Here is a 15,645-nt window from a genome sequence, read left to right as displayed (position 1 = left end):
GATTCCATTTTAATGGTTCCATTAAATTTTAATAATCAAAAGCATCTCCAATTAATTGATTTTATTTTTTATTTTTTTATTTTTTTATTTTTTTCAGAAATACTGCACATTTACATTTTTCTCCTAAATAAATTCTGGTAAATAACATTTCTGGTAAATACCCCTTTAAAAGTGTTTTTTGATTATAATTTTATTAGTAGTAGACTAGAACATGTGGATGTGTCATTCTTACACTATAATACTGAACTTTGATTTCAGTGATTTGCACTCTAGGTTTTTTTAATTTTTTAAAAGTACTCTAGGTACTTTTGCTTTAAAAAAAGGATTTCATAGAAATTTGGGTTTCATTTGGTTTAATAAAATATAGTTTAATAAAATATTCTTAAGTAAAATTGTTGATTTTTTGTGGGAATTAATCGTTTAGAGTAATCGATAAATTAGTCGATAGATTAATCGAAATAAAATAGTCGTTAGTGGCAGCCCTACAGTCAACTAGTCATTCAGACAAACAACTAGGTGCATTATTTTGCATTAATATTGTTTTGCACATCCCAACATGGAACTCAATTGATTTTGTTGAGGATGTTTTCTTACATAAAAATGCTACAAACAAGTCATTTTTGAGTTGGTGTTTTGATTATAATTCAATAGAATGAGGGTTTGTAATTCAGCAAAATAACAGAATTGGTCTGATTGTATTTTCAAAGGCTCTGTAAGTTATTCATGAGCAAAGCTCTATCTTATTTAGACACATGGTTGAGAAACTCAAGGATGCTTTGATTTTCTGTCACTTTAACTTGTTTACCTTCACACCACCGTGACAACCATCTCCCACATGACAACACGATCAGTGGAGAATAATGAAGTTGAGTTTGGGGACACTGTTGGTTTGTGCACTGTGCACTCAAGCACCTGCATTGGTAAACAACTAGGATTAATGCAGGGATATTGTTTGAAGACTGTTCCAAGAAATCACTGAGGTCCTTTCAGAAACTCAGGTGCATGTCTATATATATTAATTCATCTAAGAGTATAAATCTAGTATGAAACCTATGTGACACAGATTAGTGGAGACCTAAAGCACTTAAATGCACCACTGCACAGAGAAAATAGCTATTCTGTGTCATTACATGCTTATTTTCATACTCGCTTTTCTCTGAAAGAATTAATTTGATTTATGATTCAGGATAACCCATACATAACAGTGTGGTTTCAAAAGGAAATCAAAGCAAAGAGTCTACAGAAACATTCTGCAAACTAAACAGCAGATTACTAAAGGAGATCATTTACTGCAATCATTCAATTGTGATGAATGTAGGACTGCGGTCAGACATTTGCAGCTAAAAGGTCATGCAGACTTGAAAGGAACCTTTTATTAAGAAGAACCACAATAGCCTTCAAATTCACAATCTTATATGAATCTCCATTACAGAGAATATATTTCATCATATTCATGACATATAATTTTGTTCCAGGCAATGTTCCCATAAATTACATGTTGTCTTTACTGTCCAGGCCATTTGTCTTCCCTGCATCTCCTACCATTGCCAATAAATTTCTCTGGAAAAAATGTTTTTGCCAAAATGGAAATTGTGCCTAATAAAAGGCAGAATCCATTCTACTGTGCAATAAAACACTTTATAATTAATCAAAAACTGGATCGTTTTTAGCTCAGCAGGCATCTCTTTGCTCAGTTTAGTCTATTGCACTTATATGCGGAGGACCGCTATTCTCAACATAATGCCTATGGTCGCTCATATACGTGTGAGGAACTGTTCATCATTCTGGCAGATAGACAAAGTAGAATGGGCAACCATTAAGTATACACTGGATTTGACAGTACTGAGCAGGCAGCAAATCTCCCAAATAAGCCTTTGTGGGATCTGAAAATAATTGTCACAAACCCCATTTCTGCTTGTGAATAACTCATTTTAAATGGCCGGACAACACTTCATAGATGATTTGGACTTCTACTAAGCTTTAGCTGTAAAGAAATTTCAAACTGAAGGCTGACAGAATTATAAATTCGTTTAAAGCGGTTTGCATAACTTACTGCAGGGATCAGGTGCTTAGTGAGTGGCTCTCCAATTAAAACAGAGCATGAAAACTCCCACGTACACACTCAGTCAGCTAAACTACACTTTGCTGAACTGAGTTTTGCACTTAGAGCAAGATACAAACAGTATCAGCCTTCTGCAGTTAATGATGAAGATGACATGAAGGAACAAAAATGAATGAAGATGACAATTAAATTACAAATGAAAACATACTGTTATCAAAAAATACAAAAAAGAACACTGCATGATATTAAAATGCATTTTTAGAAGTAAAAAATGTAGAAAGAATTGCAGATAGCTAATGTAAGTTGTATCTACAGTTTGTCAAAACAAAAATATGAAATGCAATTAGAAAATGTTAGAAATAACCCATAACAAATTTTAAAAAATGTTTTGTTCCTGTTTTTAATTCATATATAAATGACAAGTGAGATTAAATTTTGAAGTATCAAAATGAAAATAGCAATTTTTTACAGTGTAAAAAACATTTTACATTGTTTCATTGAATGAACAATTCAATGAATCCCTCACTTGTTCATTCCCGAATGAATCAGCATTTTTTAATTAATCAGCTGATTGAATGATTCAATGACTTTCATAAAGACGGTCACTTGCCCAACTACAGGCATAACAATGCAACCTCTAGAAAGAGTCCCAGAAAGAAGTGAAGATCAAACAAAGCTTTGCAAATCACCCAGGCTTTCCTCTCAACTGTATCGTAATAAGGTTCATTGCTTTTCAACATGGTGCACATTGTGGCTTGCAAGTGGAGAAAACAGGATTCGTTCTTTCTTTCTTTCTTTGTTTTTCTGCCTTCATTTACTTTTAGGGATGTAACGATTAACCGCGAGCGGTTGAAAATCGATTCAAATATGTGACGATTCAAATCAGTTGAGATGCTAAACAAATCGCGATTCATTTAGGTGTAGGAGTTTATATGAATGTATGTCTGAGAGGAACTTACTGTCTTTAGAAAAGTTTAGATGGTATTTTTTCTTTTCATCTTGCCTCTGTATAATGCATATTAAAGTTCATAAGTTCAGCGCTGCTTTGTTTTCTGCAGAAACCAAGAAAACGCTTTAAGCGCCACCTGCTCGCAGAGAGTGAATCTGCGTCTCATTCAGCTCGTCTGCTGTTTCATGCAGATATTTTTATGTAGTTTCACAAAACCGAAGTCAAACCATTCTGTTTTTGCTTCAAATTTCGAAATTATACAATCTAATTTAGATTAAAAACTGATCACGTTGCATGTATGCAGCATCTTTGTTTGGATCATGATTAAAATGCAGTGGTTGCCTCTAATTTCAAATGGAAAGAGCACAGACAAAGCCTTAATTTGTTTATAAGAAGATATTTATTTGTGTTACTTATGTATTTGATTTGGGGTTTGTTTTAAAATTTCAATTTAGTTTTGTTATTTACATTTTACATTATATTTAAATTTTGATATTTAGCAGACGCTTTTATCCAAAGTGACTTATAAATGAGGACAATAGAAGCAATCAAAACCAACAAAAGAGCAATAATATGCAAGTGCTATATTAGTATATTATTATAGTTATATTTCAATTTCACAAAGAAATGTGCAGCATTTTGTCCAAGCAATAACAAAAGGACACATTTAATTTATAATTTGTCTTAAATCTCATTTTGTAAAAAATAAAAAATCGAATCGAATCGAATCGTGAAATCAAAATCGTGAATCTAATCTAATCGTGAGTTGAGTGAATTGTTACATCCCTATTTACTTTTTTATTATTTTAGTTTCTTTTCTTTTATTTTAACGAAATAAAAATTCACGAAGTCTGTGTTTTGGCATTAAAAATAATTCAAATAAATGAAACAAATTCATATATAAAATCTCCGAACTGTCTCTTTTAACCATCACCCAGTCATGCCTTCAATTGTTATTTCATAATCGAATGAACACTGGGCTTCATATATGAATTTCGCATTTATTGTTAAAAACTAAAATTATTTGGAATAGGGAAAACCTCACTGGGATTTGCTGATTTTGAACCAGATACTGAAGTAGTCATATTGTTCTCAGGTAAACAAAGCTTCGGACATCAATGCGTTTGGTATAAACATTTTTTGACACAAGCTTTGGAGATTCAGTATCAAACATAACAAACACTAGAATGAAAAACTGTATTCATCATAAAAATAATGAATATGACATGCCAATGTGAAAACATTTGTCACAATGACTAAAAAAAAACTAATAATTATTCTACATTTTATCTGGCAAAACAGAGACATATTAAATAAACTTTGAAACAGTCCAGAGGCACATAGTGTCCTTATAACGGGGTCATAACTGCACATAACTACACGGTCTATGAAATTATTAGAAAAAGAATAAAGTCTAGCTATACTATGGATTGTGGTTTATCTGTGGGTACAAAGTTGCATGAAAAACCCATTTTCGCTTCTGGCAGAGAAAAGCAGATAGCATGTCCACATAGCAAATTCTCAGAGGCCTGAAGCATCAAGAACTTTCTCAGCTTGAGAGTGAGGGAGAAAAAAAGGAAACTGAGATGTGGGAAAGAAAGTGATAGAAGAGTGAAATAACATTGCCCTGCGGAAAACAAAACCCCAAAAGTGTGTTCAATGGGCCGTACTAGGGCTGAGTTGGCCAGACTGGGTGCTGTTGCTTTAGCCCAAAGCACATACTGTACTGTGCTCAGAGACACTAGACAGCAAAATGACTAGAGAGATGAGCAAGAACCAGGAGACACAGATATGATTAATGTGTGCCAAATGATTAGAAGATACAGCGGCTGAGTAAATGGACCTATGGTACATTCATTCAGAGGTGAAAATTTTCCATACAAATTGAAAGTCTCTGAAGACTGGAACTTTGTTTCACAGGCTATGCTACTCATTAAGTAAGACTTGGCTATTTTATCATCTCTCCTCTGAAATATTTTCTGAGAATAAATAATATAGCACTCAGGTGAGGACAAACATGATAGGACTGGTAAATTGTAAGCTTGCGGAGTGGGGAACAATAATAAAAAGAGAGACACAAACTTCTTAGCTTAAACTCTTCAAGTGAATTCTAAATCCAGAAGGGAAGGTCACTCCCCTGCACACATTTAAAGACTTCAAAAAGGGTGCAAAAGTGCAATCAAAAGTATAATAAAAGTTATCCACACTACTTGTAGAAAAGTAATGCACAGTTTTTCTGGCCAAAATATACTCTACATAAAAAACAATCAGCACAGCTTGTGGAATATTTTTCAAATTGAAAATATTTAATTTAAACATTCAAATGCTAAAGTATATTACAAAATGTACTTCAAGGGGCAAGAAAATAGACTTTCAATATTAGAATAAATTTCGGGTACAGGCAAAACATATATTTTACAATATATTTTGGAAAATATAAATATACTGAGATTGGACTGGAGATATATAAAATGACTATCCATCTATATAGGATATCATATTTTATGTGTGTGTGTGTGTGTGTGTGTGTGTGTGTATATATATATATATATATTCCATATGCTCTACATATGGAATTATGGAATTATCAGTAACTAAAATCTATCAAAGATATTTATGTAAACATTTTTACAATAGTAACAGTACATTTTCTAGCCATTTTTATTTTAAAAACAAACATGTCTGAACATATTTTTTATGGCTTGTGCAACAAACAGAACAAAATGAAATTCATCATTCAATGATAACCAATCAGAGAAATGTTCAGTGAATAGTGATATAAATTTAAGTATGTTCCTCATATAAAGCATATATATTTGGACACTGACACAATTTTAATTTTAGCTGTCCACCAAAACATATTCAAGTTACAGTTATAAAATGAATATGGGCTTAAAGTGTACACTCTGAGCTTTGATTTGAGGGTATTCATCAAAATTGGAGGAAATGTTAAGGAATTACAGCTCTTTAATATGCACCTAACCCCTTTTTCAAGGGACCATAAGTAATTGGACAATTGACTCAAAAGCTGTTTCATGGACAGGTGTGGGCTATTCCTTCATTATTTCTACATCAGTTAAGCAGGTAAAAGGTCTGGAATTGATTCTAAGTGTGCCATTTGCATTTGGAAGCAGTTGCTCTCCATGCAAGTGAAACAGACAATTGTTAGGCTTCAAAAACAAAACAAATCCATCGGAGAGATAGCAGGAACATTAGGAGGGGCCAAATCAACAGTTTGGTACTTTCTGAGAAAAAAAAAAGAATGCAATGGTGAGCTCAGCAACATAAAAAGGCCTGGACGTCCAACAGTAAAAATTTTTTTAGTCCCTTATGCTCCCCAGGGCTGCATTTATTGACAGTTGTGGATGACCGGAGGATCCTCTCCATGGTAAAGAAAAACCCATTCACAACATCCATCGAAGTGAAGAACACTCTCCAGGAGGTAGGTGTGTCACTTTCAAGGTCTACAATCAAGAGAAGACTTCACGAGAGCAAATACAGAGGGTTCACCACAAGGTGCAAACCATTCATAAGCCTCAAGAATGGAAAGGCCAGATTAGACTTTGCCAAAAAAAAAAAAAAACATCTAAAAAAGCCAGACCACTTCTGTAAAAGCAATCTTTGGATGGATGAAATTAATATCAACCTGTACCAGAATGACGAGAAGAAAAAAAAGTATGGAGAAGGGTTGGAACAGCTCATGATCCAAAGCATACAACATCATCGGTGAAACATGGCGGAGGCAGTGTGATGGCATGGGTAGGGATGCAGCGATTAACCGGTTTCGAGATTAACTGCGCTTTAAAACGTCACGGTTAATTAATCGTAAAGGTTCCACTAAACCGAGTGTTTCTGTTACACAGAACGGAACTGTTGCAGCTTGTGCAAAACGAAAATAAAGTAGCTTAAAATTACGTGAGAGGCACGAGGCTACTACATGCATTAGATGAACTGTGACAGAGGGACCAAACAGCGAAGCTTTATTTCCACCAGAGAAATGCTTGTCGATAGTGTGGGACCATTTTGGGTACACCAAGAATGACCAGGGTGTCATTTAAATATTGCTGTAAAAACTGCTGCTAAAGAGCGAATACATAAGGGATAATGCACGGCTTCCTGTACATTGAACGATTTTAATACACGACGTGAAGATAAGAACCACCTGACGCGAAGCTTTAGCTCGTTAGCTCCGCATTCTGCCCGCTTCAGATCAGAAAGAGATTAAATAATGGTGTAAGATCAGAATTGTTTTGAATTAATTAATTATAACATTTAGCTACTTGAATTAATTATTCGAGAGAGAGAGAGAGAGAGAGAGGTGACAGTTGCCTGTGTGAATTAGCCTACCTGCGTCTGTGCGTCTCTCCAGAAGGCTATTAATCTATTTTATTAATAAAAGTCACGGGCAGCATTCTCAAGAAGTTTGTGTCCTCCTGAATGTTTGTACACGTGCGCAGCGTGATCTCCGATCTCACAAACCAAAATAATAGGCATGATTTTCTCAGGCCACATGTAAAATCATATGAATTATTATAAAGATTATTAAAATGAATACGTATGGATGACAGTTGATTACAATAATATTTCAGTTTATTTCCATCATTAGTAACAGTTTCACCTGTGGGACAAATAAAGTTAACATTAGTCATATATTAATAATAGGCTACTTCATTAACTTTGTTATTTACCATCCCTGTTGTAGTATTATTCATAATATTTTTTTTCACCATGTTTCCAAATTCTCTACCCCTTGTTCAAACGAAATGTAAAGAACATACAAACTGAAAACATTAAATACTTTTGTGATCTATTTCCATTTGTTATTTTCAAAAGAGAAATACTGTCAAGGATGTTTACAGAGCAGAGGTCACCTTTTTTAATTCCAATGGGAGAGATGGACTTTTGTTTGTCTTTTGTTTATTATTATTTTGTGCTGTATTGTTGGTTACTGTGTTATTTCTGTTTCAAAAGCCAGCAATAAATAACACTTTAATATCTAAAGAGTGTTCATGTGATTTTATACATTAGTAATGTTGGGAAATTAATAAATGCATAATAATCGTCATAATCGTAAAACCGTGATTATTCCTCAGACAATAATCGTACCAACAATATCTATAATCGTTGCATCCCTAGGCATGGGCATGCATGGCTTCCAGTGGCACTGGGTTACTGGTGTTTATTGATGACGTGACAGAAGACAGAAGCAGTCGGATGAATTCTGAAGTGTATAGGGATATACTGTCTGCCCAGATTCAGCCAAATGCAGCAAAGTTGATTGGACGGTGATTCATAGTACAAATGGACAATGACCCAAAACATACAGCAAAAGCAACCCAGGAGTTTTTGAAGGTAAGAAAGTGGAATATTATGCAATGGCCAAGTCAGTCTCCTGATCTCAACCCGATTAAGCATGCATTTCACTTTCTGAAGACAAAACTAAAGGCAGAAATACCCACAAACAAGCAACAACTGAAGTCTGCTGCAGTAAAGGCCTGGTAAAGCATCACAAAGGAGGAAACCCAGTCTTTAGTCATGTCCATTAGTACCAGACTTAAGGCAGTCATTGCCTGCAAAGGATTCTCAACAAAATATTGAAAATGAAATTTTTTAAAAAGATTATATTTATTTGTCCAATTACATTTGAGCCCCTGAAAATGGGGGGAGTGTGTATAAAAATGGTTTTAATTCCTAAGCATTTTATGTTATATTTTTGTTCAACCCCTTGAATTAAAGCTTAAAGTCTGCACTTCAGTTTCATCTTCATTGTTTCATTTTAACTCTATTCTGGTGGCATACAGAGCCAAGATTATAAAAATTGTGTCAGTGTCCAAATATGTATGGACCTAACTGTATCACTCCAGAAGTCTTATTGCCTACTTTAATGTTGGGGATTTGTTTTTGTCATTTTGGAGCTTGACATCCTTAGTTTTCATTCACTTTCATTATACTGAAAAATGACCAGGATAATCTTCAAAAATTCCTTGTTTTGTGTTTTTACAAAAGAAAGAAAGGGCTTGAAATGGCATGAGGGTGAGTGAATATTGACAGAATCTTTGGGAGAACTCTTCCTTTATAACACGAAAAGGTGCTAAGCTTCAGTCTAGCAGTCTGCACTCAGAAGTTGTGGATGGCTAAAATCAAAGATGAAGAGCTCTTTTAAGATTCAACATGAGCAATTTGACTTTCAGCCTGATGACTGGCTAAATGGCAGCTCTCAAACGTCCTTGACAGAAAGACTTTCGTCTGTCATCAGCAGGAGATTGCAAAGCTTTCTCTCACTTTTGCCCTCTTGTTCTATCAAGATTATTTAAAACAGCATAAAATACACACAAATAACTGTTGTGATTCAAATGGCTTTCAAAGTCTGAGAAAATGAGTGAATGAGAACATAACATACATAAACAGCTCTGACTCACTCAACACTGAAGAATCTACACAATCAGTCACACACATCCGTGACATCTAATAGTAATGTTTGCTCCTGATCAAAACAAAAGTGTGTTTTGTAATTAAAAACAGCAGGGATCGATGATGTGAAATGTTGGAGTGAAGACTGAGAGGAGATTTATCTGCGAGAGAAATGGCACAATAGTGCAGCATTATTCACTCTGAATAACATTTGCCTCTTCTGCTGCTGTGGGGGGCAATTCATCAGCCCTAATAAGAGCCTACAATTTGTCTTCCGCTCTTTGTTTGAATCAGTTTGATGAAAGCTGGATAAACACTATTAGCATGAACATGAAAACAGAGTATAAATACAACACAGTAACGTGTAACATAGCTGTGTGCACACAAGAGATACTATACAACGAATTATCCAAAACTACTGTCAGATAATCATCATCCACACATCAATGTTGGTGTGCACATTAGGTTTAGCACATAGCTTATATATCAATACAAACACACACACACATATATATATATATATATAAATAAACGCAAAATGTAGGTTTGAATGTTCAAAGAATAGTATGCATCACATTCTTTCTAAGCATATTATATAGAGAAAATACAGTTTTCTATATTGAATTTGGACACTTTCAGTGGGGTCCAAAAGTCTGAGAAAACCTGATTCCAAAATCTCATTTAAACCTGGAAATAAACACTATTTTATGATTTTGAACATTTTAAACAATTAAGACGTTTTTTGTTTATTATTTCTAGGTTACTAATCAAATAAGTAAATTAGTGACATTGATGTGACATTTACAGCAGTTTAGATTTTTTTTTTAACATTTTTTTAATCATTAAAAAAATTATTAATTATTTTTATTTTAAACAAAGATTTTTCCCTACACTGAAAAAATAGTGTAAGATTTACTTTGAAGCAAATTTTACTTAAACAAATAAAGAAATAGTTAATATTTTGCATTATTTCTTAGTAAATTTGTGACAATCATGTGACATTGGCAGCGTTTTTTTATTTTAAAAAGAATTTTTTAATAATTTACTTTTTAAAAATAAAAGATTGCTAGTAAATTTACCTGAAAATAAACACAATTTTAGGGTTTTGAACATATTAAAACATTTTAAACAATTAAAAAAATTATATTCTGTATTAGTAATAAATTTGTGACACTGATGTGACATTTACAGCATTTTTGAATTTTTTTTAAATACATTATCTAAATGTATTTTTTTATTCCCCTTTTAGCTAAAATTTAAAAAAATATATCTACAGTGAAAAACTATTTTTACTCGGAAATAATTTCAAAAATAATTACAAAGAAATTGCAAGTAACACACTGAATTAAACATGCAATTTTGAAGTAGAAAGACTGAAATAGGATTTTCTTATTTACCTACAACTAGAGTGTATATCAAATTGCAAGTTGCCAGCTGTTTGACATGACATGTTTTAACATGGAGTGAGAGACAATGTATACCTATATCAGATGGGCTTTACTGCTAGACACTTTCATTGTCCAAAACCTCATGTAGGATGATCTCTGTCAAACATTAATCGCTGGCATTACTAAACTGCCTGTACATAGAGACAGATGACAAAACACAGTTCTCATATATGGGTCAAGTACTGGCTTGCAACAACAGCTTAAATAAGATTACAGTTCCGCTGAAAGTGTTGAGAGGAAAGGCCGCTTTAAGTCGACCGCTCCAGGGTAAGCCTGGTTGATTCTCTATGGATTCACAATGCATTATAAAGCTGTTTGTAAGTGTCCTAAACAGTGATTGTCTGGGACAACAAAGACGACATAAACAGATGACATGGGAAATTATCCAAGGGTAAAGGGCATTTCAGTAAGGACAGTGTTTACATGGAAAAGGCCCTGATGACATGTAAAGTAATGCCATCCACTGTCTACTACTCAGACAGAAATTAAACTAACATCATACAAACAGTTGGCGTAAAAGGCACATTCCCTAATTATGGTACAGTTTGATCATTTGTAACCCATTATAAGCACGAATCATATGTGATGAAATGACATCTATGATAAAATTAACTTAACATGAAAAGTAACTAGTTTTAAACACATTAAACATTTGTATTGCCCATTTAAAATAATGTTTTTGGCCAGTCCCACCTAAAAGGTACAGTAAGATTTTTTTGTTTTGAAAGAAATTAATGCTTTTGTTCAGCAATGATACATTAAATTGGTCAAAAGTGACAGCAACGACATTTATAATGTTTCGATTTCAAATAAATGCTGTTCTTTTGAACTTTCTCTTCATCAAAAAATCCTGAATAAAGTATCACAATTTCCATAAAAATATAAAGCAGCGTAACTGTTTTCAACATTGATGATAATAATAAGAAATGTTTCTTCAGCACCAAATCAGCATAATACATGTGACACTAAAGACTAGAGTAATGATGCTGAAAATTCAGCTTTGTATCATTTTAAAATACATTCAAACTGATTTTGAATGGTAACATTATTATTTCACAATATTACTGTTTTACTTATTTTTTCCATGATCAAATAAATGCAACCTTGGTGAGCATAAGAGACTTCTTCCAAACACATTAAAACATCTTACCAACCACAAACTTTTGAAACTTTTTAAAATGGTCACAGTCAAGTAGTAAAAGCATCTGCATTTGTCAGGCTCAAGCATTCATCCCTGTTACCAATGTTATTACATGAAAAAATGATTGGAATTACAAGGCTATATCTGCCTTTTTTAATCAAAATTGAGTTATTCACATATTCTTATTCTGTGACAACTTAAATGATGTGATGTTTTTTGATGTTTGCATTTTGGGACTGATGTATGAAAGAGACTTCTTAATATCACCAAATGGAATGCAAAAACTTTGAAGCTCAATATCTCGAAACTGCTCAGAATGAAGATAGAACCTTATAATTCCAAAGTGACGACTTGATCCCAAACCAGATCATCTCTACTGAGTGACAGCTTAATTTAGATGAATAGAATAAATAGAAAATAATACAGCTCATATAATATTAACCTCCTGTGGCTGTGCGATCAACATTTTCTCGAGGTTAAGCATCTGCTTTCACTGACCATTTACTGAACGATTAAAAAAAAAATTTTTTTAACACTTACAACCATATTTCCTACCCTTTTTGTGGAAACTGCCCAAAAATGACTTAATTTGTATTAGTAATTTTTCCCCATTTAGTTACTCGTTTGAATTACATGTCTAGGTCTTAAAAGATTGAGAAAGAGAGGAGAGGGAAAACGAGAGGAACAGAGAGAGACATCAGAGGGAACCCCTAAGCTGATCCTGCTGTTCAAAACATGATACTTGCCCTAAAAAAAGACTGCGCCAGCACTGATGAAACAAGTAGTCCTTCCCTCTAAAGCAGTCTTCAAAGGAGCAGCTGCCTGTTTCATCAGCATAGTTCAGCAGATGAACAGATTACACTCAAAATGATACAAATGCCTGATAAAGACCAGTAATAGAGGCGTTTTAAATAGCAGTAAAAAAGTTTTAAACATCAAATTTCTGTGTTTCGATTGGATGGTTATCATTAACATTTATAGTAATATTTATGTAATTTCTAAAGGTCCGGTTGTAGTTATACACAGATATGTGTCGAATGGGAAAATGCCAAAGGTGCAGAAGTCCGTGGGTTCAAAGGGCATTACGTTTATGTGAGAAGGTCAGTTAATGTCAGGTGCATTTGAACTGTAAATTCACATTACAGGGTTTTACACGGATTTCAAAGCAACTTAACTAACATGCTTTTACACGTTTTTCTTTTTTTAACATTCATTCTGATCAATTAATGGCAAATGCGACCATGATAGCACACGTATTGGAAAAATAATAATAGTGGTAATAGTTAGCAATAGGTAATAGTTTCTTCACAGTACTATAAGATAGCAATTCTATGCTCTGCATTCAAGAACAAATGTGGCATCACTGTGCAGTTTTCTTTATCTGTGTTTCAATGAGATGTGATCACTTCTGTATATTTACAGGCTGATGTATATCTGAAATACAGCTGGTAAGTGTATCTAACCAATACAAATCAGCACGCAATATGAAGCTGCACTTCAAATAATGCATTTAGAGTGAGCTCACACTATGGAAGCAATATCAGTGGAAATAGACTTTCTCATATCTCAAATCCAGTGTCTAGGGGCGAAAACAAACCATTGTGGTCAAACATACCTAAGACATTGAGTATTGATTAGAACTTTTCGTTATATTTCTATTTTATAGCTAAAAAAAAAAAGTCTTGAATTAAAGACAAATATAACACATCAAGTGTTGACCAAAATGTCTGATATATTTATGTATTACTGCAAAAAAAGGCAATTCTGAAAGTATTGACAAATAGTCTGTTTATTATTAGTTCATTTGTAAATTACATAAATATAGATAGAATAAATACTGTTATAAATACTGCACCATTGTTTTAGGTAAAATAAATAAAAGAAAAATACAAATGAAGAAATGTAAATATTTCCTCATTTTTATTTGTTTATTTATTTTATATATTTATAAAATAAATCAAATGAGGAATTTCTAGATTTTATTCATTTTTTTCGTTCATTTTTATTCAAAGTCAATTGAAATGATAAAAAATATATTTCTTATATATATATATATATATAACTATTTATTTGTTTTGCATATTGTGTATAATGTGTAAAGTTGAAATTAACACTGCATTGGAACAGTAAGGGGCATTTCGCTAAAACAAATTTCATAAACAAAATTGCCAATAAACTTCAAATACCCTGTAAAAACCCTCATCTAACCTCCTACTCTCCTATAAAACTATAATCAGCATATTTTACATATATCATAGGACTATGTATGAATCTATTAATCTTTCCTGGTTGGATGAATTCACCTGCTGTATCACACAGACCTGATGACCTACAGTCCTCACTCTGTTCACAGCTGCAGAATCAGGAGGACAATAAACAGATGATGCTGCATCTGTAGACTTGACTAATGTGTCTTCTCATCCAGGCAAAAAAACTACTGAAGACATTAGATTCTTGATTAACTTTTTAAAATGTAATAAACTTAATCTACACAACAGACATAAAAGTCCATTACAACTTTGATAATAAAAACATAGTTAAATAAATAAATAATATTGCCTAAAGCAATTACTCTGTTTATGTTAAAAACTAATTTTAAACAACCCACATTTGCTCAAAGCACAAGCAATAAGCCAAAGCGATTATTATCACTGTTTAATAATGATCTACTTGTTCATATGGATTACATCAGAGCAGGATTTAAGATATATATACTGAATAGTACATATATGCTCAAATAAATCAATCAATAAATAAATAACTGGCCATTAAGAATAAAATCAAAAGTAGCTGGAGCTGTTTGTGCAAGTTGATAGCATGTTCTTGATCAGCACGCGCTCCCTAAAGCCCTTTTAAATACAGATACCTCAAAATGACTGAGCACACAGTAACGTCCAGCAGATATTGACTGTACTCACCCCCAGTTTCTTACTCCGAATCCTCACGTAGCCCTGCTTCACTATATCGTTGAAGTTTGAAGCCATCCTAACAGCCTCTCTGTCCTCGTCCTCCGTCTCGGCTGCGAGTCCCCTCAGAAGTCAGTACGACATTCAGTCCTCAAACAACCTGCTTCAGTGCCACCGATGCTGCTGCTGCTGCTGCTGCTCGGGCAACCGGCTCGAGCGGATTATTCCATGAGAGAATAGGGAGATAGCGCGCGCGTCAGATGATTTAATTCACCGAAGAGAGCAGCTTCCTGGAATGCACCATGAGAGGCCAATCAGAGGGGTGGATGCAGACAACTACTCACTTGCTTAAAATAGAATAAAAACGAATGAGTGAAATATATTTATTTATTTATTTATTTATTTAGGGTTTTTGGGAATATGTTATTTCACTTTCATACAGGCAAAGGAAATTTCCTTTAGATGTGGATATCAAAAATTAACAGCTGTAGGCCTATATAACCTAATATACTAAGACAAAAATAAATAAATAATAAAAATTCCTTAAATTTCCTACTGATGATTATTATCATGATCAATCCTCTTTCTAAAATCCTAAAATATATAAAATATATATATAAATAATAATTAAAAAATATATATATACATATATATATATATATATATATATATATATATATATATACACACAGTGCCGTGAAAAGGTGTTTTGCCCCCTTCCTGTTTGT

At 33.3% G+C, this 15,645-nt stretch overlaps 1 protein-coding gene across 4 annotated transcripts in view; it reads right to left on the bottom strand.

Annotated features, from left to right (window-relative positions):
* LOC107596042 (docking protein 6-like) overlaps positions 1-15,189 on the bottom strand; it is a 92,385-nt gene extending 77,196 nt beyond the window's left edge. For 2 of the 4 annotated variants that reach the window (XM_016286646.1, XM_016286647.1), the window contains exon 1: positions 14,930-15,188. In XM_016286646.1, coding sequence (XP_016142132.1) covers positions 14,930-14,995 — 66 coding nt within the window. In that variant the 5' untranslated portion in view covers positions 14,996-15,188. Of the gene's footprint in view, positions 1-14,929 lie in introns of all 4 variants that reach the window. The other 2 variants (XM_016286648.1, XM_016286645.1) reach the window with 2 other exon arrangements.
* Between the last annotated feature and the right edge of the window lie 456 nt (positions 15,190-15,645).

Source organism: Sinocyclocheilus grahami, unplaced genomic scaffold (genome assembly GCF_001515645.1).
Source record: "Sinocyclocheilus grahami isolate Dianchi unplaced genomic scaffold, SAMN03320097.WGS_v1.1 scaffold213.1, whole genome shotgun sequence".
Taxonomy (NCBI): Eukaryota; Metazoa; Chordata; class Actinopteri; order Cypriniformes; family Cyprinidae; genus Sinocyclocheilus; species Sinocyclocheilus grahami.
Note: the sequence above shows the minus strand (reverse complement) of the source record. Positions and strands in the feature narration are given on the sequence as shown.